The 25,049-nt window shown below is 36.2% G+C and overlaps 2 protein-coding genes across 5 annotated transcripts in view; one reads left to right on the plus strand and one right to left on the minus strand.

The window, feature by feature from the left end:
• LOC124299044 (RING-box protein 2) overlaps window positions 1–6,844 on the plus strand; it is a 50,435-nt gene extending 43,591 nt beyond the window's left edge. Inside the window, exon 2 of the mRNA XM_046751883.1 lies at window positions 4,880–6,844. Within this exon, the coding sequence (XP_046607839.1) occupies window positions 4,880–5,061 (182 nt within the window). The 3' untranslated portion in view covers window positions 5,062–6,844. The remainder of the gene's footprint in view (window positions 1–4,879) is intronic.
• Window positions 6,845–20,357: 13,513 nt separating this feature from the next.
• On the minus strand, window positions 20,358–24,399 carry LOC124297583 (zinc finger protein 706-like). Of its 4 annotated transcripts, none has more exons than XM_046748766.1 (4): window positions 23,974–24,399; window positions 23,739–23,814; window positions 23,401–23,545; window positions 20,358–22,371 (listed from the first exon to the last, which is right to left on the minus strand). In XM_046748766.1, exons 3-4 carry the CDS (start codon window positions 23,542–23,544, stop codon window positions 22,282–22,284), a joined length of 234 nt encoding a protein of 77 aa, XP_046604722.1. In that variant the 5' UTR covers window position 23,545; window positions 23,739–23,814; window positions 23,974–24,399; the 3' UTR covers window positions 20,358–22,281. The 4 variants fall into 4 exon arrangements, with proteins under 4 accessions (XP_046604722.1, XP_046604723.1, XP_046604720.1 ...); XM_046748767.1 differs by having other exon boundaries at window positions 23,743–23,814; window positions 23,974–24,398; XM_046748764.1 differs by having other exon boundaries at window positions 23,739–24,398.
• Between the last annotated feature and the right edge of the window lie 650 nt (window positions 24,400–25,049).

Consider the following 25,049-nt stretch of genomic DNA (forward strand, 5'->3'; position numbering starts at 1 on the left):
GTGAAATTATTATTATTATTATTATTATTTTTTAAATCACTCATCTCTTAACGGTTGAACAATTTTTTCTTTACGTAAGTAAAATTTTGCTTTACGTTTCTTCCATTCTGGAAAGAAAAACATTCAGTAATGTATAATATACTAATCGTGAAATGTAAAACAACAATTGAATATAAAAGAATAATCGGATCGATTTGTTTTATCGTTGGTGATACTTTCGATGGTCAGAGATTATTATTTAATCTCCAATAATACAGAGCATTTCAAAATTAATGACTGTTTTTTTACTAATAATATTGTCGCTTTTGGAAGTTAAATTTGAACGAATAGACTAACATTGAAATTAGAATCGACTGTTTTGAGTGGAAAATATTGATATACATTATTTGAAAAATCAAATGAATTGGTTACAAATCTTTGTCAAAGTTACTGAAGTTGAAACATCATAAAAATGAATACACATTTATTCTTTACGACATATTTTCTGTATTAGAAATACGATTTATTATAGAATATATCCGTTGGGATGGCAAATTTCAATCTTGCCTTGATCGAATTAACACAATGATATATTATTTTGAATCGTTAATCTCGAGTGCTTACCAGGTGAGAATTATAATCAATCATTGAAGAACACCTACTTTATAAACGTGTCGTGATCAATAAAATGAATTGGTTTGTTGTTGAAACTATTTGCCGAAGCAGAGACATTAATAATAAAAAAATAACCGGAGAACAAATAATGAGATACAAATAGAATCAACTGAGTTAACATCTCGCTTTTTTTTCACATAAATGCGGTAAAAAATCATAATTCTTACGACAGAAGGAGTTGCCTGACCCTCGCCTAATGACCGTGGTAGAAGTTTCATATATAAGAAGTATGAATTACGTCGATTCTTAGTTTTTTCGACAATGATGCTTGACCTCGAATTATGTAGAAAAGGCGCGAAATTTGGTGGTCCGCGATTATTATTCGGGTGTTAAATAAGCAATCAAAGATTAACAACGCAGACTTGTCAACGTCGTTGACGATGGGTGATAAAGAAAAAAAAAAATAAAATTGGCGAATTAAGACGTTATCGCGGATCAAAAGTCGGTTACTGATCTGCCTCACTGTTTTTAACACAACTCTAAACATACTGCTCTCGATGTATGTATACACTGTTTTACATACATTACGCATGTGTCTTGTCTATGCAGAGATAAGAATTTCGGTCGTGCGATTTACGTCTAACGATTAATTCGCTTGCCATCATTATGAGTAATATCATAGAATCTTTAACATCGATTTAATTAGCACCTCTAATAATTCAAGTAGATAAGCAATTATCGACATATCACGTACCGATGCCCTGGAAAATGTGGCTTATTTTTTTTTTTACAGATTATGTGCACCGAATTACCGATTTCCGGTGATTGGTGAGCAAGTAAAAATCGTTGTAATCGCAACTCGTGAATTCGTGTAATTAATTATTCATAGAATTTATGTGAGTCTGTTTAAACTCACGGTATGAATATACTTTTGAGATTTCGGTTAATCGTAGAATAAATATGAGTATTCGGTTAACGAGAATCTTACTGTACATATTTGCGGTGGGATTTTACAAGCTGAAAGAAATTGTTGATAAGTATGAAAGAAAGATTGCAAAGGTCTTTTACATTACACGTGAGCAGACAATTTTTCTCAGTGCTTGCTTGGTTAAACAATTGTTTTTGGCCCCGGTGAATTCGCTCAAATAAGACGTACCTAATTAATATCGAAATTATTTCTGGACTCGTGAAGAGAATCGAAAAAAACGCCATTTTCGTATTTTTTAATTACGATCGTCTCTATATCCCATGTCATACATTTTTCTTTTTACTTTTCAACACCTTTGGTGATGTAAGAAAAAAAAAAAAGATTGGTTTAATTCGGTCGAAAATCACTTTTTCGAATTTCAACGAATCTTTACGTTTTTGAACCTGTATAATAGGAAAACATGTTTTTACAAAATGTCTGTTGGTCTGTCCGAGAAATTCCTGCGATGATCTTGAGAACAGCCGAGTGAAAAATCCGGAAACTGATAGAACTTGGCAGCCACTCTTTCCTTTTCGTGGTGATGAAAAGCATCGCGAAATAATTGTTATACCGGTTTTTTTTTTTTTTTTTCATGCTAATTATCGGTTGTAGAATAAGAACTGAAAAACGCAATTTACGGTATCGAACTTTTATATTATTAAATTGAAAAATGGAATCGAAAATTAAAAGTATCGACTTCAGAGTTCTTGAATATTGAAAACAAAAAAGTATCATAAACATTCTACCTAGTTGTTTTTATGATAAACTGAAAGTTTTAGGTTTCAGTTACAGATAAGGGCCTAACGAGGTTAAATTATTATAACGGTATAAGCATAACGCAACTGCGCAAGAACGTAAAATCTTTTACTGTTGGGTATACCTATTCAACAACAATTTTTTTCCGTACATCGGCACGTAGCAAAACGACAAAAATTATCGAGGTCGTGCAGCACATCGCCAAAAAATGGTTTCCCTGCAGTAAATTTCATTGTGTGAGTAGGCGCTAGATTTCTCTCTGACTTTACGCTTCGCCACTGCAGTAATCGATGGTTATGCGTCATTGAATAATTATTATTTCATATATGTAAACGCACAAATGAAACCTGGAATTTCGAATTTTCCAGAGTTTGTTTATCGTAAGTACCTTGCATAGATTTTTCTTTATCGAATCATATTCGAATTTCCCTAGATGGTGATAGGTATAATAGTTTGTTTAATTTATAACATATCTTGACTCTGTACCTTTGGATTGTATCCTAATTACACAAAATTAGTCTCAGAACTTGAACTGTGAATTTCGGAAATTATATGAATAATATTCAACGGATTTTCGAATTATTTGACAAGTCAGGATGTTCGGTTAAGGAAGTCGTTAAATTTATATAATCGCAAGCTGCAATGATTTTCCGATAACTTAAAGTCAAACAAATACTCAAATTGTGAAAGAAAACTTGAATATGTTGATTTTTCATTCGAAATCATTTGAAAATAGTTGAAAATCTTTTAGATAATTCATTTGACTTCACTCCACGATGGCTTATTTTGTCGGAAAATTATTTCTCACAAGTGCACTGAAACAGTTATTTTCCCGGTAAGTAACGAATGTAATATTGCTATTTTTTTAAATCAATATCGGTGCAATATTGAAAAACTTAATATCTACCGGTAGTAATGTGATAAAAAAAAAATGGTCGCGCTGGGATCGCATAGAATCGTCTTCTCGACAAAATAAACCGCAGTGGAATGAAATCGACCGAATCTATGAGATTTTTAACCAATTTGAAGCGATTTAAAATAAAGAGTCGATATTTAGGCTCCGGTTTATAACAATATCAGTGCTTTGTTTCATTTTTCTGCATTGTTGGGAAAATTTTTGTAGCTTGCGAGTATACCCTGTATTTTATTAATCCACAATGTGCTATTTTTTCGTAATGAAATAAGCACGGAAGTGTTGATTGTTGATTATTGAATTTTGATTGAACAAATTAATTCTTCTGCTAAAAACGCTGAATTTATAATCAATGAATTTTCATATTTTCTTTCAAGTTGGCATTTCATTCCAACAAATTGGACATTTTTTTTTTTTTTACCACTTTCTTATTTTCCCCGATGAAATGACCAGTGAAAAGCGCTTTTACATAGATAAATAGATAAATAGATAGATCTGCGTACAGATACGACAAGTGTGATTTAGATGTAAGTACCCACTCGATATAGGAATATTACCCCGTTGAAATATCGCGCGTGCGATTAAACCCACGCTAGGATTTATTGTACACGCGGAGCGACAATTATATGGGCGCTTAATTTGCGGCGATCGTTTTAATTGATACCATGCGAAGAAGCGGACCGACCGGCGCGGTTCGAAAAGTGACTTCGGGATTGACCCCCGCCCATTGGGGAAGCTGCGGCCCCCTGGGACGGGTCAGGCTGTCGAGGTCGTCGTCGTCGACGTCGCGGTTGTTAAATAAATTGGAAAAAATTGCGTACGAGAGAGGAGAGACAGAGAGAGAGAGAGAGTGGGGGAAAACCCATGGAACCAGCTCTTCTACGTCTGACAATCAGCCGATACAGTGGAAGTTTTATCAATCATAACCGCAAATGAATTTATACTCCCACTTGGCACGCGCTAACTCGGATCGTCAGCCGAGCTCGATCGACGGTTAAATTATTGTCGGGATAAGGGAGAAGAAGAAACGCGTCTTGGAATTCTCGACTGGAACTTTCCGGCGCAGTCCAGCGAGGCAATTTGCATCGGGTAAGATCAACGCGTTGTCACCTCACGATCCCTCTTAATTATTATTTTAACCGTACGATTAGATCTCGCATCTTCATCGAACACTTCGAAATTTCTTACACGCATATATTGGTTCCCTGCGAAAGAGACTCGCGAAATAGTAGATTATGCAACTAGTTGGCAAAATACGCGATAAAATGAAATATGTATTATTTGTCCCAACTGAGTGCGCAAAATAGTACATTATATATTATATAGTTCCGCCCTAGTGCGGGGATGAGGTATTTTGCGCACTCATTTGGGTACGGAAAATCGAATTTTCCGCACTCGGTTAGGAAAAATAATTGGCCGGATACTCAACGAATGTGAAAAGAGTCTGTGATAGTTTTTAATGTAAGAAAATTAGCTCGTCAAATCTCAGTAGCGGTTTTTTTTTTTTTTCTTTTTTGTAATCGTATTTTGTGATGGCACGCTGTGGTTATATGTCATTAGCAGCCATTGCGCGAAAGTCTTTGTGATACCTTTTTCTTCAATGCAAGTTTCTCGTTTGTTAATCGGATTTTACTCTCGATTTGTTTCAGATGCTTGTCTGCGATGCCAGGCTGAGAGCAAGAAAGATTTTTATGGAAAACAGGACTGCGTCGTCGTCTGGGGGGAGTGCAATCACTCTTTTCATTACTGCTGCATGTCACTCTGGGTCAAGCAGAATAACCGTTGTCCCCTGTGTCAACAGGAGTGGTCAATTCAGCGTATGGGAAAATAGCCGAACCAACAAGTGTCGTTTATTTGCCTAAACAATTATGCGCGCGCAATAACGTCAAGCTTCTTTCTTCCGTGTATTCGTTTCGTTTTTATTTTTCGTACAACCATTTTCGTTGTATTTTTGTCCTTCTTTTTTACATTCCTAATTAGTTTCTTTTTTTTTTTTTTTTTTTTTCATTTTGCGTCAACTTCCTCGACTCGAACTCTGGGATGGCTCTATGACGGATGTATAAATTACCAAGTTTATGTTATAATGCGTTGAGATAATTTCTTGATTGTTATACGAGATGATTTTCATCTAGGACGGAGGTATATATGGGAATAAAAATCGTTTTAATTCGTAGCAAATCATTGATTATAATAAAATGAGTTATACAGCCTACGAATAAGAGATTTTATTCCCGACTCAACCGGAATGTTCACTTGTTTTACTTTTATTTTTTTTATTCCCCGTAGCTGCGGGAAAAAAGCAGCACTTTGCTCCCAGATTTGTTGACCTCATACTTTCCGCAAATTTGAATCGCTGACTTTATTTCCTTGTTACACAATGTACTATTATGGTAAATACACTACATGGGAAAAATGTAATGTAGATTTTACATTTATTCTTCTGAATATATATCGACAACACTTTTTTGGAGTCAAATCTACCTCAATTATGGTAGATTTACTTAAGAATATTGCAACTCTTACTATTGGTTTTGTAACTCTTATTATCGGAATTGTAAATCTCGCCACAATTGCTGTAGATTGACTTCCAAAAGAGTGCAAAAAATCTACAATATTTTTCTTTCCATTTAGGATTATCATTATCTATAGGTTCTCTTTCTCTGTTCGTTATCATTCATTTTTAATCTTCCATATCTGTTTTTCAGAAAAAAATCTCCTTCGTTAAACGGTTTTACAAATAAGAATACTGTAATTGCAAGTGTGAACCCTCGATGTTGACAAAACTTACAATTAGTTAGATGTACAGTTTTTTAATTATGTTCAACGTTTTTTTATTAATAATCATTTCTACCTGAAGTTAACGCTTATACGTGATAAATTTAAAGAGAAAAAAGCGTGGAATCAATTTCTAAAGAATGAAATATCCCATTAGTCATTTTACTTCATTTCCAACGTATTTTGATCTAGGTTATTCCAAACGGTAAAATACTTGATATATTTCCTAATATCGCTGGAAGTAATTGAAACTGTTATAACCCAATCAGAAACAAAAAATAATGTTCAATTTACTGTTGCATGAAAATTGCAAATATAACCCAAGAACAGCGCATGTCTTGCTGTGGCAAAAGAATTGCACAAAATGTGCTAATATGTTCAATATTTTTTTTCTTTTTTTTTTTAATTTAGGGTTCAAACATTTCGACGGCACTTCTTGTTTTCGTTTATATCGGTGAATTAAATTTGCAGACTGAAAAAACCTCTACTTTTTTCTATGTGTGCAACATATCATTTGTTCTTATCGTATATTCAAGCATAATATTAAATCTTCACATTGCCAGACTCATTCGCAACCGTAACTATTGTGAAGAACTTTTCATGGAGTAAATCAAACTATTCTCGTACGACGTCTGCTGTTTTATTCGATTTAGTTTGTTACTTAATAACTCTGAAAATTACCATAAATACTTGATCACGGTATCGATGTACCCAAAAAAAGGTTCTCCGTTGAATGAACTGAAAAACAGATAGTTATCGCATAAATATTCACAAAGAGGAAAACTCTTCCGAAAGGCAGCACTTATACACTACGTAATTAAATATTATACAGAAAAGAATTAATATAATTGTATAATTTTCAAACGTATCCCACACTATCTCATGGTGCTAAACCATAAAGAATCGCTGCAAACGTATGAACCTGTAATGCCTGATTAATTCTTTAAGATATTTCGAAGTTGAATCGTACGTGAATAATTGTCGGATGTACCGAAGGCATAATTATTTGCGATAACTGCGTAGGTACAGAAGACGATTGCAGTGTCGCGAACTCATCAGTCAAAATATGACGATCATCGCGTTACATCCTTGGCAATTTATCTGCATCAACAATATTCTGACGTAGAAAATAACGACGCGACATCCGTGAAGTGATATACCTATCGAATGAAAAATACAACACGTGTGTACGCGTGTTTATACGCTCTTTTTATTCTCATATAAAGGTTAATCGGCCCCAATTGCGGCCGATGAGTCGAGCCTGATGTAACATCGAACCCCGGCGTCGTCACAGACTCGTCGAGGCGTTGCGACGCCTCCTGCAACGCAGCTACGTTACGTTGCGTTGCGTTTCGTTGCGCCAACATTCGCGTTGTCAAAGTACAACACACGCAAACCCGCTTCCTCGGCATTCTAGGTAACGGGCTACATGATTGCAGTCACGAAGGTTATACTTAAACGTGGTCATGGTGGGGAGTCTCGCGTCACGGAGGCTCGTCCGAAGCGGACCAATCAGAGGTTAGAAAGGCGACCGCTCCCCCGGACAGCTGTGCCGTCTGGAATTAACCTCGGGATGGTTATTCTCGTGCCTTCCTTTTTCTTGCTTATTTATTTTTCCCTCCTTTTTTCCCTCCTTTTCTTCTTTTTTTTGGCTCGTTTTCTTCGCGTCATTGTCGCCGTTCCCGCATGGCGGTATTTCTGTCTGACTACGGTTACTCGGAATTCGAGGCACCAGTGAATCGAACGGGTGTTTTCCTCGAGAACTTACTACGCTCCAACTTCGGCGTGACTTCGTGATTGCGATGATAATCGCCTGTCCGATTGCTCATGAAGTTACACCTGAACTTAGCAACATCGTTCGCATTTGATCACTTTTTTTTTCATCGCGACGAGATGATGCATTCCGGAATAACCGGACACCGGGTATGTATCTAAATATAAAATTGTATCTCGGGAGTGAACCTGCAGACGTGCTGCACTTCTTGCTGACGCGCCATGCGGCGAGATAACTTTTCGAGCTATATTCACAGTTATCTGGCTCCTCTCGATGTCCGAATTGCTACTCTACTATTCTTGCCGTCGTTTTGTTTCGGATAAAATAGCGACCGGTCAATTCTGGGCACTGTAAATCATCCCAGAGCCGAAAGCAAATCACAAGCGTGTCAATGGCGGCCATCTTGATATTTAACTAGCATTTTCATTGGCACGTGCAAAGTTTTTTCACCGACAGAATTATATCTGTGCCGCAGATTCGACCGAATACATACCTTTCCCTTCCGAGTAATTTCAGATACGCCAGCGAAACGTACTTTCATTTTACTTGGGTAAAAATCTTGCGGTACCTAAAACAAAATTGCGCGCAGTAGCAATTCACCGGTGAGGCATCGCTCTCACTAGCCTCTTTTTGCCGCTTTACCGACAGTGAAGAGCCTGCAACGAATGGAATATTTTATGGTACACGATATGTACATTCATGCACATACATATGCATATCCAAGGCGTCGCGATTTCGGTCGGGTGATTTTCCAAGACCCGCTGCGAGTGAGTACCGAAACATTCCCTATATGAACATTAGAATCTTCATTAGTTACTCGTTTATTTATTACAGGAAAAAGTGTGACGCTGCATTTTTGTGGTTTTGAAGAAATCTGGCACCATAAGAGATATAAAATTGTGTCTCTGAAAAAGAGTCTTGGACTGATTACCAAATATTTGTCCAGACAGTCGTATGTAAAATGGTTTCTTTTTTTGTAATTCGAAAGAACTTAGACATCTTTCTATACGGACATACAATGCGATACAACCATCGGCAAATATCAGCACTCGCTTTGTCATTTCCATTCGTTTATCTTCGCGCAAAGAATATACGCAGCGAACCTTCCAGAAGCTTTCATCCTTCTCGCACGTTCCACTTTTCAAGCGCTCGCGCTCACTATAGTCTTTAACTGTTTACCGTGTCCAGCTGGAGAATCTCTGGAACGTTCTATCGTCTTGTTAATCCGACAGCAGTCTAACCCCGTTTCGCATTGATACTCTCTCCCTAGGTAATACAATTCTGCCGTCAATTACAAGGCGAAGAAACAGACGGTTGTAATCACTAAACAATACGAGGGCAACCAGAGAGCATTTCTATATTGTCAATAATCACCATAATATATGCACCGCCCATATACAGTACAGGGTGTAATAATCGTCGCTCAGAAGATTCTAGAGCTTCTCTTTTACCGGGGCAATGAGCCGCGGTTCGTTTAATCAGCTATCTGAACGGATGAAACTTGACTCTTCATGCTTCTGCGTACGATCAAGCGAAATCCTACCCGTTGCTCATGACATACCCTTGCCGGAGTGCAGGTACGATGTGCTTGGTGCATTTTCGAATGCAACTTGTTCTTGAAGCTCGTTCTGGAAAAACCAGGAGAAACTGAGCAATAGACTAAATTAAACCGATCGATTCCAAACTTCCTGCAAGACTTCATTCGCATACGCATATTTGGAGCATACGGTACGCGGTTTCAAATGATTTGATATACTTTTTGAATACTGTCTACTGATTTTGTACAATTGAAAATTTTCTCCGTGCGATTCTCGTTTTTTCCTCATACTGACTTCAAGAACAAAGAAATGGTTGCAAATTGATTACAATATTATGAAATGTTCCAGCATATTTTAGCTTTATTTTGACGTGAAATCAATATGATTCCGTGAAGTTATTGCGCAAAAGATATTCGATGCCGTGAAATCGGAATAGGCGGTCGTTTGCACCGGGTGGAGGAATCGATTCACTGTAAAACGAATCGATCATTTCTTTTTGTCGGGTCTTGTGATCTAACATTGCTCGAAGCGAATTCCAATCACCCTGGCCAATACGCCGTACGTAGGCATTGCATATTTATATACAACACAGGTTACAATGAAGTATCGTGCAAGTCATTCTTGGAGGCTCGACCTCGGAATCAACGAATCAGGAAAGGCCATTCGACGTTGCGTAAACCACCTGCGGTTAGATAAGTTTCTAATAACGTATAATTTAAGTGGAAAAGCCTGACTTCCAGATAAGCCAACCCAGTTGTGGGCCTTTTATCGCTGTTACATACATGTTTTATGTATACATACACATGACATACTTACAACGTACATCGATGCCTGTACGTCGAATACATTTACTTGCGTACGTGAGCTGAGAGAGTTTCTTTTTGGCACGTGGAGTCGAGGATAAAAAGAAAAAACTCCAATTATATCCGGCCACCAAGTTCACCACACAGCCTACGTACCATTGGCGTAGAATTTACCACGACTTGAGCTCTTATACGGATATTTTAGCGTATTTTATTTTGTTAAGAGCCGAACATAATCGTATGATCGGAATAACCACGTTATACGAGTGAATTGCTGACTACAGATAAATTCGCCAGAATGAGAATAGCGTGTTTTTCGCATCCTGCGCAAACGCAGTGGTGCACAAAATGTAATTTGCTACATGCCAATTCATTAGCCCGCCCTGGAGCTGAAATAAGTCTTGACCCGTGCAGCTACCGCAGCCATAAAAACGCATGTCTCTGAATTAGGGTTTAAGTAGCTAACTTAAACGTTGTTGCAACGTCAATATGGCCGCCGTTAATACACTTGCGATTTTATTCTAGCTCTAAGATCATTTCCAGTGCTTACCAGCTGCCGAGCGCTATTTCACGCCCAACACAACAACGGCAAGAATAATTTACAGCTGTGAGTTCATCTTCGAAAGGACTTCGGGAGCTGAGAATCCGACTCGAGAAATTCATTTGTATCCCTGACTCTCAACCTATGATATATTTCGTCTTCGAGGTGAAAAGAAATTCTTATAAGGTAAGTGAACCAGTTATTGACACGTTTATTATTAACCCTTTTATTTTCCAAACTTATAAATTGACAGCACAAATTGTGAATTTCACAATGACATTTTGCCCAACCGTTTTTATCCTCACTGCTATAGTCGAGAGAATTTTAGATGATATCGGTTAAAACTGGTGAAATAACCCTGATTAAGAAATGATATTAGTAAACACTGAGTATTGGAAAAAAGATGAAACAAGAAGAAGAATGAACCGTGCAATGCGCATTACGGAAACATATAATGAAAAATTATACGTGAGTTGTAAGTTAGATAACGGGACGTGCATGTGAACACTTTAACTTCTTTGTATTCCCGCAGCGTTTATTTGTACACATAATATTTGTACCTACAAGTAAAATAACAAACCATTATATGTTCAAATTCAATTGAATCGTATGTTTAAATAATCCTTGACCAATATTAAACTTTGCGTATATATATATGAGTCAGAATAATTAGACGAATTTTATGATTTCCAATGAAGTTCCAGGTAGTAAAAAAAAACCATTACGAGATGTTATAATCGTAATGATCTTCCAACTTCTGAAACTTGGAAAGAAATGTAAATTACTTAATGAACGATAAAAAAACGATTTTTATCAAAGTTTGAGAGAATTTTTCAGCAAAATTTCCATAACTGACACCAAATTTTTTCAATATATCCTTAAACCTAATATGAGCCAAAAGTCTCTACTAAATACAGAGTCAGAGCAACTTTGGATCTGGGTTATATTATTCTCGAATTTCTGCACCGATTGAAATTACCTTCGTTGCAGTTTTTCTGATTTTTGATAAACTGAGGTACAAGATTAATTTTTCTCCTCGCACCAATTCATTTACAACAAACAGAATTATGTATCGTTCAGCTTCGTTAGGTTTGATTACCGTGATCTTTGGAAATAAGCGTGATACTCTGCTGCTAGCTAGTACCCGCACTTTAGGACTGAAAAAAATGAAATGGCTTACATAATATGGTCAAATTGAGCGCTATATTCTTGAGTTGACCAAATATTCCACAGTTACGTAATTCTCTTCTTATGAACGATACCATGTAAGGACAATCAAGTTTATCTCTATGTTTACGAGAACTAACCATAAAATTATACTCTCGACGTAATCCGTTTGGTTCAAAAGAAAAATTCAATCCGTAGAGCATGCCAGAAGACCTCTTCAACAATCAATATTTTTCCGTCGAACTAATTAAATCAACTAATAGGCTAATTGAAAAAAATTAGTTATTCTAAAATGGTGATAAACTTCTCGAAAAAATCACAGTAAATAGCAAGTATTAATGAGTACGGTAAAGTCGTAGTCAAATTTCAAAAGACTTGCTTGGCACCTATAACACTTTCAAAATACTGTTACATTCTAACAGCTGGAAGAGGTTCTCCGATTTATAGCGCATTGAGTTTTGAATTCAACTTACTCGCAAACGAACTCTCTAAATATATGAAATTTATGTGTTTTGAGCACTGGTCACGTGACCAGTTTCAGAGTATTCACAAGATTCGATCCCATATTTTCCGAAACATTGATTGGATTTGAAAACGTTCGTGTTAGAATCGTTCAGATATTTGGAGATGCTTTCCGGTCACCTATGTAACCGATAAATTATCGTATGAATTAATAATCGCAAGATCTGCAAAACATAACCTCAAACATCTCGTCTCGCAGTTAAGTAAATACATTAAAAGTCAGTACGATATTTATCCAGCCGCATATGACCAGAGTGCATCTTCCGGCATTGGCAAGATCATTTTCAAAAAAATTTGAAGGTCTTGAGACAAATAGTTAGACCTAACCTCTCATAATTACTGTCAAATTGATCACATGACCCAGTGCTTAACCTCTTCCCGGTTATCGTTCCATATTTGGAAGAGGTTAAAATATCTCAAAACCAATCAACGACAGGATTTCGAATCATCTTCAGCGAAGGTACACATCCCTCGACTAAAAGGGACTCCATCGACTCCGGGGAGTCGAAACGCGGTTTTTGGAAAGATCGGCGAGTGGATCCGAATCCCTGAGCGGCGTGGAAGGTTTCGGTCTTCGACTAGATCCTGAAGCGTGTTTCGTCTCCCAAGCATTTGCGTGATGCCGGTTGCTCGCAATCAGAGGCGAGAATAAAAGGCGGGAGAACGCCTTGAAGGCGGCCGGCTGGCCGCGAAGCGATGCTGAATGCTGCAAAAAACGAGCGCTGCGCCGCACGGTGGCGCCTTCGAAGATCGAAGAGTTGGAATGCCAAGGTCATTCCGGTCACCGGAGGCTCGCCGCTTCGGTGGCCAATGGCTGAGCCGAACGGCGAGCGCACACCTTTGGAGCAACCACCTCGCCTAGTAACAGCCGGTAAACCCGGCCTGATTGACGGGGGATAAGAATTTCTTCGCAAGCGTTTTTTTCTTCCCTCCTCCGCCGCCGCCTTCCGCAACTTTCAGTTATTCGTATGATGAAATACCGCCTCGGCAAACTTCCCGTATACTTACAACGTGACGTGCTACGTATGTGTTTGCTAATATGTATATATGTATATATATATATATATAGGCGTGACGCGGCGCCGAGTCGATGGCGCAAATTTGACAAATTATTGCGAAACTTGCGCGCGCGCCTCCGTCGTTTTAGCTTATTGCGCGTTGCCCCCGGTGTCGAACGATTTAAAAGTCCTTTCGTTCCGAACGATTTTATGCTGTGTAAATTTTATACATGTATGTATATATGTATATATATATGTATTGTATATATATATATACGTATACAGGGTGCACACTTTTGCGTGCGCAGGCGTATGTGTATGAATTATATACGCTTAATCAGTGACGTGACCGTCTATATTCGACTTACTCTTGACGAATTGGAAAAATACAGATTATACCTGATTTTTGGGTATTTAAATTGTTCTTTTTTTTTTTTATCAACGTTACCAATTAGTTCCAAATGTCCGAAGTGACGAATTTGGTTGATTTCAATACTTGGCAAGCTTTCAAGCTTTCGTTGTTCCGAAAAACAAACATTTTCACACCTACCGCTCGATACGAGTTTATTTTTTTTTATGATACTTCAACTTTAGACGAAGAACTTCTGAATGTCGATCGTAATCACGGGTCTTGGAATAATCATCTGAAAAAAATCTCTTTTTTAATTTATTCTCTGCGACCGTGATATTTAATTCGTATTGGACCAATCGGATTAGGTCGATTTGAATCTGTCGGCAGCTGTGTAATTTTTTTGACAAATACAAGCATGTTTTTAGTTTGGAATATAATTATCGCTGACGATGAATAAACTAAAACGGTTTAAGGAAGGAATGAACTTTCGATAGAGTCCCATTTTGAAGGTTGAATTTCAGTTATCTTTGGTCAATACTTGAAGCTTTCCATCTTATTTTTTATCAACGTTCAAATTTCTTGCATGAAAATATTGGTTACCACTAATCACACCAGAAGAATAAGATATCACAGGTACATACAAAATGAAATGGCAAATGAACATTTCTAAAGAATTCTCTGTAAATATTAAACGAAATAATCAAACGTTGTTTTTGTCAGCTTCTTATGAAATTTAAAACTTCGTAATTTATAAGTCTTTAGTGTTTCGATCCTAAATGAGTAAGAATGAATAAATACTTTCGGAAATAAGATCGAAAAAAAAAAACGATGAACAATTGATAAATAAACAAGCAGCGTATGCCGGCGTCTTCAAACATAAATTTTTTCTCACTGAATTTACGTAAGACTCAAACAAGAAGTGACGTGCTATATACACGCATCGCAGAACCTGATTAAGATTGATTTATTCCTATAACGTTTATCGCGTGATGAATGATTGCGTAATACTTATCTAACGAACAAGGAAGTAGAACCGAAATAGCAAAAACCAAAAGAATAAATCGATGGATAAAAAGGCGACGGAACGTACGTCAAAATAAACAACGCTTATATCTCTTCACTTGAGAATTGAATAAACAATTTGATTCGGCGTCAATGGGATGAAAAAAAAAAAGAAAATTAAACTAATGAAAATATGAACGGCCAAAGAAAATAAATCCAACTAAATACCAAAGAAAGTAGAAAAACGTTATTCTGCTGGTGTGAAAAACGAAAATTGTATATATTTCGCGCAGATATATATGTGTAGTAATAAAAAGTGATTATAAGTTAGTCCTTGAACAATCGACGGTCTTGCGTTCTACGTGTGTATTATGTACAAAGCACGTGTACATTGCCAATAAAAACTGATTGGCACAGCGATATTGAAGCGGGCAATTTTATTCGCTGACAGATTCAGACGTCAAAGGCCATTATTCTACGAGTTGTATATTGCGGAGGCTCGCCAGGCACCGTTTTAACGCTGTCCAATCCCGGCGACCTATCAATTGTCTCTGCCTCAATTCGGTTATTACTGCAACAAATACCGAATTAAACTTGCCAGCCAATATCGTTGAAATCTCTATACGTGCGAGGGAAATCTATGGGCAGCATGCGTATGTCCGTCATTTTTTACTTTAGTTTTTTCACTTTACCGCGTCTATGAATTATCGTTATATTACAATCACGGGACGTAACGCAAATCAATTGCTGCATCTCTCGCAAGTGCAAACGTTACACACTATAAAGTTTCCCAAATCACGTGATGACCTTATTGATATATTGATAAGAGTCTTCCGAGCGATTATAATTGAGGAATTTATGCGGAAACATGTTTCTTAGAATGTAAAATTTTTTATTCAAAGAATCAAGTTGTTCGTCCGTAAATAATTTCATCGAATTGATATAAGCTTTATTCAATTTATGAAATCATATCTGAAGCCCATTTTTTGGCACTTATATTATGTAGACGAAAATAATATTAAGCAAACAGTCTCAATATGAAAAAATTGTTTCTGCATGACGAAAAATTTCTTCAAGTTAAGTAAAGTTTGTTGAAGGCAAACAAATCAGACGATTCGTTTCATTGAACCACGGATTCCAGGTCTGGAAAATATTTTTCTTGGTTCAGAATTTCGCGAATCATCGGCTTGTACGTTTCTTTATAACTAAACAATCAGCGCACTGCCATCATGTGTCTTCGTAATAATGACGTGGTGTGTTATACGAAACGTCGCTGCTAAATCAACAGTAATTATCTAAGCGGTTATAGAGATTTAAGAATACGATTGCAAGGAATATCACGGCACTTCGTGTCACGAGCCACGTACACCGCACATTGCATAAAAGGAACGCGTAGAGGATATTCGCTGATTCAATGATGTCTGACTACTTTAATCAATACTCGTTTTTTTTTTTTTTTGCGTGTGAATTTCAGGTTTTATTTTATAAATCTGGACTCAAATTGTTTAAAAATTAGTTTCTTCCTCCTAAACACGTCACCGAAAGTTGCCTAAAGTCGTGAGAAAGAAAACCAGGAAATGAAATGCAAATATATGACTTCAGAGCGCGATTAAATTTGTTTCTATTTATATATTTTTATACACGGACGATCGTCCGTTATTTTTATACCCTTTGTGAACAGGTTTCTACATTAATTCAGAAAACTTGAAATTTTATTTGTGAACGATTGTCTGTCGACAAAAATTTTAGCACTACATCAGTATCGATTAATTATTGAATTTCTCGAGTCTTCAACTGGTCTTGGCTAAATTTAGAAATAAATTTCGATTTCATTTATAATTACCGTTAAGCTGCTTAGATAGCCGTATTTTTTGCTCCTGTCGTTATTATTAAACTTGTTTTCATTCAATTTTACTTTTCATCACTTTGGCCTGAAAGTATAGATCGTAAAATAGATAGCATTGATTTTGGACAAAAAAGAAAAAAATACTATTGCTGATTTTGACGTACATGTATCTCTATGTTTCATGGGTTCTAGAAACTGCAGTAAAACATTTTTCACGAGAGGGACTTAATTACCTCCGAAAAGCTAACGGTTGAGATTCAAAATTTTTAAGGTACCTGCACTCGGATTATACAAAAAAATGGGCATGTCCTATTTTTGGCCTGATCTAACTGCCTGTTACACCAGCAGTGAGTCATTTCAGCTTTAACCAAAAACCGAGACAAATCTAAAATGGAATGGCAGTTCACTATAAAGTGAATATTTCTAATCTCCGTCTTAAGTTGTTTTAACGATAATTGAGTAATATTGTTGAATTTGCAATTATTACCTATTCGATTACATATCATCAATTTCTCAATCATTATTTTTAGAAACGACTTATCCCGTATAATGAATGTTTCATCCTGCACTTGCGTAAAACTTAGATATGCTTTGTAACCCTGATCATGCTGAATCGTCATTAATAAAATTGCATATTAAATCTTATTTTACATTTTATTTTCATTTTATGGTAAACGATTTACGGCAACAAGTTATCAAATGTCCCGGGCAATCGTGTTATCACACCGAAAATCTCTTTCACAATCAATTGATTGGCGAATCGACCGCAGCTATTAAACTAGTTTCCTGCATTTTAATCTAGAAACAAAAAACAGGTTCGAAGAATTCAAACGAGCTTCTTACGCTTGTTTAACTATTTTTCATATTTTATATAGTCCTGGTTATATATGCTTGCCAAGGACATTCAAGGCGAGACAAATTTGGTATTTAATATGTATAATACATATATGAAGAATATTAATGTCATCGTTTTTTTTCCGATGTGGGTATCTCAATGAAATGATATATACCTATAGTTAGATTCTAAAGTTCGTACGTCACGAACAAGAGAGTTTTTTTCAATATTTAGTGGTTCCGTTGGTAATCTTGTGAAAATTAATAATCTAAATAAGGGTAAAGTTTTATATGAAACTCGCTGTTCAACGCCAGCAAATAGGCAACCGAAGTTACGAAAATATTTTGAGCGGCAAGTTTCACAAAAAATTTTACCCTGATTTATTCCCTCTTTTGTCATGTTAATCTTTAGAGAGATTTACTAATAATTGTCATTAGAACGGAAAAAAAATTCTTTCTCTTATATTTATCACTGATGACTGATGGTTGGTATACATTTTAAAAGGATAACGTAATTCAAAATAGAATATCGCAGTCGAAACATTCACGCAACTTTTGAATATTCAAAGTTGGAACATGAACAGTTTGCTTTTTCGTCGATGTGTATATGTATTTATTTTATCTATCTGATATTTCAGCGAAATTTATACCTCAGTCAAACATGTGCCTGCATACGTTGCCTGCCAAGGTTATGGAACAGCAAACGTTATAAGGCAGCGCGAATGTCCAAGGGTAAATCTGTATAATCCGTCAAAAGATTAACCGGCACGAGGCAAAGATCTGCATTGGCTTGGTGGTTGATTATAATAACCCGAGTCAAAGTCCTTCCCTCGATTTGATCTACGGGCGCGTATTGCGCAGCCTACGTTAGATTCGACGAGAAACGAACACCTTCTAATCGTAAGACTTCCTTGTCGCCGTGTCGAACACAATGCACGCTTCCTACTAACCTTCAAAAACCTACATACCTCCCGGCGATGCGTTTCTGTGTGCGTATTGAATTATTACTCTCCGCGAACGCTTTCAGGACATTATAGCATGTGGCTTTCACAGCCTTGGCGCCATTTCACGTATATATCCCTGACGTGATACTTTTCTATTTTTCGATTCGTGTCTTTACTTTATTTTGAATGTTTGGGACTTTTCTGTACTTGTGGTTGTTGCCAGAACTTTAAACAAAATGAAATAAAATCTTGACCTTCGTGACGTGAGTGGATAGAAAAAATTTCGTCGAAGCTCTAAGTTCTGCGATCCGAAAGTGGAGAATATTCAACTATCAGTAGTGAGTATCCGTCATTGGTCGGCCGTTGGCCAAACGCCTTACGTGCTGCAACTTAACATACGCGGTGCACGCATCCAAGTTCTATGCAAACAGATGTTGATTTTTTTAATTTGTGTACGCGAATTTCCCTTTACTTTTCAAACGATATGCATTTAATTTTTTAACAGTGAAATTTCGTTTTTTTACACATCACGAACCATATCGTCGATACTTTGGATCGGCACTTATTGAGAAAGTTTTAGAGTGAAAAGCACTAACACAGTTTCGTTGGGATTTTTGTATCGCTTAAATTAGAAAGCCTCCGATATCCCGCGAACCACGTGAAATTTGAATGGAGTTTCTTTTTTTCTCTTCCTATAAAATTCTGAATAAAGTGTAATTTGTTATAGCTTAAATTAGAAATATTTTCAACAATATTTGGTTATTGGTTATTTGTTTATGACGATGATTAATTGCCTATTATCGATGAGCTAAAATGACTTTAAGAATGTTTGAACCACAAATTGCGAAAAATAGATTCTTTTCCTGTCAGAGCAGTTGGCGAAAAATCGGCAAAGCAATCAACCAAACTGAGAAGTTTCGTAGATTGTGTTCATTTCTTATTTCAGTAATTTGGAAAAGAATATTTTGATCAATTTTTTTCTTTTCTAACTAAGACGAAGTTAAAGTATATTCAACAGGTCGAAAAAAATTACGTTGTGACTTTTATTACATAAATTTCCCATGAAGTGGGCAGCAGGTGTCAAAATACGTCGATCTCCTTTTTGACATAGAATATAAAAAAAAGGAAACCAGTGAAATTTGATTGCATATAACTTTTGTAATCATCCTTCGTCACGGAAGAGAAAAAATACGATCTGATTATTTTAAGATGCTCCATTTTTTTCAAACGTGTGAAGCAAGAATTTTTACACACGAAAGTTTACCATAGTTGGGAAAAAATCGAAACTGTGAATAATCCACGAAATTAAGTTTCTCATTCCCCATTTATGAATTGTTTACTGGATTTAAAGAAGCCCTGCTCGCACGCCTCCTTATTTACTTTTACTTAATTTTTGTTTACCAAGTGCGTCATTTCCGTAGCCGCAGTAATTCTTCTGTAAATTACGTTTTATCCATGCAGAATGTAAATAAGTATACAATGGCATTGGGGCGGAGGAGAAAGGCTGCTACGATATTTATCTTTATTGTACAAACAATAAATGATTCATGACTAAAGGAAACCTTTCGGCATGTGTGAACATGCGTCTGTTGTAAATATTGTGAATATGTCTTGAAGTGGATTGTTTTGTCCATATTTGTTTCCATTAGGAGTATCGAGTGTGTGTGTTGGTATCACTGTGAATTGAATCAGAATTTGATTGAGTCAATTTTTAAATTCATCAGAAAAATAACTTAGATTTTCATTTTGTATTTCAACCTCTTCTGCATCGTTGAAACTATTTACCTTAAGATCTTATTTTCATGAAAGTACCAAGAAAAAAAAAACAGCATAGGTAAAATGCGCAAGAACAAAAATGGTTGAGGAATCAAAAAATTACCGAAGAAAATTATCTTCAAAAACAGAATGAAACATAAATTTATTAAAAACAAAAAAGAATGAAAAAGCAAACGAAAATTGTGGCGTGTTACGATCTTAACCCTGTACCGTGATTCATAATTAACGTATATTAAGACAATAAAGATATACGTATTTCTTGAAAAAGAGTTTTAATCGTTTTAATAATTACAAAACATGATAGCCGTAACAATTGTTATTATTATAACGAAAGCCAATGTCTAATGTACATATATACCTATGATTATAGCTACCGTAGCTTATCAAAGTGGAGCGAACTTTGCTCCTGACTACGTAGTCCGCATGTTTAAACTTTCATCGTACTTGAGTACTAATTACAATTGTACATAATCGGCATCTTTAATACTGTTTCAATCCGTGATTTGGCACATAAGAAACTAGTACTCGCTTCGTTTACATTCATTTAATTCGCTCTGTAATAATAACTAATTTCGGGAAGTGTGTCCTCGTGTAATCAGGAGTAAAATTGACCAATCGATGATAATTATAGTTTAATTAAGCAGCTATGCATATAGTAACCGTTTCCACTTATGATGTAATAAGTGCTTTATCCTCACCTAAAGTTTTACGTTGGATAGTTAGTAGAATAATGTGAATGCTAAGATTATAATTTCGTTAAACTTCAATGTCTACGAAATTTTTTTTTACAAAATATTATTGTAACGGTTTCTCCGCTAACATTATTACGTTATTAATTTCGGCTTGATGTCGATGATAACCATTTAATATTTTTTTTTAATATGGTTTTTTCTCACGTTTATTCGTCTAACTATGAAAATCGATTACTCCCTACTCGTTACGCGCATCTTCGTTCAAACACCGATAATAATTAATCTATTGGAGGGACTGGAACTGATTAATATAAAACGAATCGAACGCATTTATAGGAAGCAGAAAAAACTGTAGAAAAAAAAAGAATATAAACATTATAATCAAAAATGAACAAATAAATAAATAAATAGTCATTCATACGTCTACCTATACTTAGGTAATATATTTATTTTCATCTAATAATTATCCAGGGATGTGATTATGCATTATAATTTTACTTTCGTCAAACAAGAGCTTCGAGGGCTTCGAGCGATACTGATTTCTAGCAAAAAGAAATATGTGGAACAAAAGTATACTATCCGTGAAAATTACATCATCGTTAATACTGTAAATTTTTATGTAGATGGAATTTGCTAATCCAATTATAGCAATTTTTATTATGCTTTTAGTTTCGCTTATTGGGAGATCACTTGGATGATCTACATTTTCTGTTGGCGTGATAAAAACAGATTGTGATATTTCCCTAGATGCATTTTTGGAAAGCGATGCCTGCTGTATAAAGTATCTTTGAAAATTCTGTGGATCTGAATTAAATTTTAAAATCTTCAATTTAAAAAATGCTAGCTGCACGCCACACGTGTTATTAATTATACATTTACTATCTATTTATCTATCTATCTGTCTATCTACCTATAAATTACCGCCAGTTATTTTTTCCTAATTTTCAACATCTCTTGTGGTTATCATTCTCTTGTCAAAACAATTATTCACCCTCCATGTTTATATGAATTTCTATTTATATAACATACAATAATGCTCGAAATTGTAACTCGTAATTAAAATGTGATGCAATGACAATGTTACATACGGGATATTTTTGTGCACAAGGTGACTATAATGATGATTTACAAGTTTAGAAAGGGACAGAGAAAGTGATAGAGATAGTCTAAATCGTAACGAACGATAGTGTGAAGTATTTAGCTATACAATAAATATGATAATTGTCGATTGTGATTGATACGCAGTTTTATTTTCAATTTTATTATTTATTTCCTTGTCCAAATACTAGGTAGTCTACCTATGTCGTTTTTTTTTTTTTTGTCTGACGAGTCTCAAACAAATTAGTATATAATGTATTTATCACGTTGTGAGCTAGAGTCATATGAACTGGCTTGTTCTCGACTGTGTTTTTTTCCACCACCACCACCCCTGTCTTCTGCTCCACTTTCTCTTCTCACTCGTGTTCAATATTAGTGAAGCTTTACTCTCATATATCTTTCAAGTCTTCGGGCATATCATTTTTCGGATGCTTGTTCTCAAAGTGTTGCTTGTACGTTTTTGGATCCGGCATTTGTGCCTGAAACAGTATCCAACAAAAAAGGGCAATAAGGAAAATCGTTATTAAATCAAGTTCAGTCGTTGGTGATTTTTTTTTATTGGGATCTCTGGCAGAGGCGTGGCTTGAGAAATTGCACCTAGCAGTGAAAATATGTACTAAAGTGAGTAGGTCACGCTGTACATAAACAAATGTAGAAAAGTGTATTTTTATAAAAATACATTTTGTTTTTGTAATTTTAAAATATAATATGAAACTTTCATTACAACAAATTTGTAAATTTGCACATTAACAAGTACATAGTCCAAGTGAGCTGATGCGATTTGACCTACTCGCTCAGATGTTGAATATCGCCACCACATAGTGTATCCGAGTGCTAGAGTTTCCAATATAAATACTTTGAATTTGTCGAGTAAATTGCCTCATGCAACATAATATCTGAGCTATGTAACTTGCTAAACGGAATACAGAGCAATCGTTTCCATTTATCGAGATTTCAGTTCTCCATCCTTTATGACTTTGATCATTGATGAGACATTTTTACAATTCTATACTAATTTTTAATGATGTTTTTGCCATTACAGGTTGATTTATTAATACACCTGACAATTCACAAAGTGATTAGTAATCAACTGCTTATTTTCATAAGTTATTTTATTTGTGACCATATCTGTTCTCTAAATTTATGAGATTGAAGTAGGTATCGTTAACTTGACGAAACATTAACAAAAAATTATTACTTTGCACCTTTAATATAACTTTGAAAGTGAATTAAGTTGTTAAAATTAAAGTATATTTGGCTCAATACGCCTGACTGAATCTAGGACAGTACCAAAATTGTAAAATAACAATTTTTTCTAGAATCACATTCTTGCATTAATGTCATGAACCTCAATAGTATCCATATTTTTAAATTGCAAGTCTTTCAGGATTGGAGAATACTATGTTGCAGTAGAAGAATCAATGCTTATAATGGGACGAATGATTGAAACAAAATACATTTTACCATCAGCAAAGAGGGAGCAAATTTATCTTCGTTTGATATCTCACCTTGCACACGGCACAAACATGAACAAGAGCCTTCTGTGCAGCCTTTTTTTGATCGTTGGCGCTGTGACCCTGCTGTTTCTTTGCTTTAGCCGCCTTGTCGGCAGCCTTGGCTTGAGATTGTAATTTCTGCTGTCCACGAGCCATTCTGCAACGTAATAAAGAAAAATAAGTCAATCGACAAAACATATTGAGCGAAGACGAAGAATCGGATGTGGTGAAGCTAGCGTCATCTGTAATACAGACTGAATGCGTACAAGGAACGAGCACAGTTCTAACATCTGGCGTACCCTAAGTATCAGGTATCATTACCAATGTGCATCAATGAGAAATTGTATTACCCACGGTCCGAAAACTGAGGTATGTAGGTATACAGGAAGACTAGCGAAGGGTGTCCTTCGTCTCCCCGACGACCGTCTAGATAAGAAGGTTAGAGTCACGTTCCAGGAACATCTCTAAACGAGCCTCTGTCTTTGCACACGTTGTCTGTCTTAGGTTACATATGTAGGCGGATAGCCTCTTTCCCCCGGATAATAACGATTTCGAAGAGATGTGTGTAGATTCTTGTTGGCTTACCTGAAGAGTGCGCAGTAGAGGGGAGGGGGGAAAATATATGTATTTGTTTATTAAACAGACTTTTGACGTGAGTTGATATGTGTTCTTATTTTATTCAGCTGATATCGCGTTTTTTTAAACTCTTTTCTTTTCTCCTCGCGACGGCAGGGAAACGATCTCTTCTTCGACCCCGTGCTGGCGTGTTATTGTTTTACCGAGTTAACGTTATTTTACTATTCTTATTGGTTTACACGGACTTTTCCTGTTTTTTTAAATTATTTTTTCATTAAATTATATCCAGCCTATCTGATCACCCCCGACGGTCAACGCTGTGTTATTAATACTTCTGCTCAAAGAGCCAACGAACAGATTTCAATGTGGCAAAGTGAACAGAGAACAGTTAACTAGAACGTGTTCACGTTAATGGTTCACTGTATTAGTTGGCAGGCTGCCGGGAGTGGCCAGTGACGCTTTCACAAGATCCATACGATCTATACAAATCCCTACAGATTTCCTAGAAGTTCCTACAAATTCCCTAGAAATATCAAATCCACTTTTCATCATTGCGACGTTGTTCCGTTTTTCACTGCTGGTAGTGAAAGTCGTCGTTTTTGTTTCCTTTTGCTGAAAAGGGTTTCGTATTAACTCCTTTTATCTCCAAATGTTGATCTAAATTCGATTTTCAGAACGAAAACTGAAAATGCTGGCTAACAAGCGTTCAGGTATGTACTGGGCTGAGTTCAGAAACCTTACTCGAGTGACTCGAGTATCGTTGTGTCTTTGTTTAATCTCATGTGTTAGACAGAGACAGTATGATATCCGTGTTCACTCGGGTAAGGTTTCTGAGCTCAGCCCTGGGCGCTGACATCTCCACTTGGGGTGCGTTCCGATATTAGCTCCAGTGTTGTCAACGATCTTTTATCTCTTTTGCATTACCGAGTTCACGGGTACCTCTGCCTCTGTCCTAGGGAGTTTCGAGCGCTGCCAGCTAATTTCGGAACGCACCCGTGGTTGGTTTTCGCCCTCGGACTTACGGACGGAGCGCAAAGTGGTCTTGTAGGCACGTGGGCTATCCCGTTGATTGATGAATATAAAGA

This window comes from Neodiprion virginianus, chromosome 2 (assembly GCF_021901495.1).
Source record: "Neodiprion virginianus isolate iyNeoVirg1 chromosome 2, iyNeoVirg1.1, whole genome shotgun sequence".
Classification (NCBI taxonomy): domain Eukaryota; kingdom Metazoa; phylum Arthropoda; class Insecta; order Hymenoptera; family Diprionidae; genus Neodiprion; species Neodiprion virginianus.

Bases quoted from the DNA above. Each gene is read 5' to 3' on its own strand.
- LOC124297583 (XM_046748766.1), bottom strand. From the start codon at position 23,544: ATGGCTCGTGGACAGCAGAAATTACAATCTCAAGCCAAGGCTGCCGAC. The intron at 22,372-23,400 runs GTGAGATATCAA...ATACTGTTTCAG, and splicing joins ATGTTTGTGCCGTGTGCAAG to GCACAAATGCCGGATCCAAA.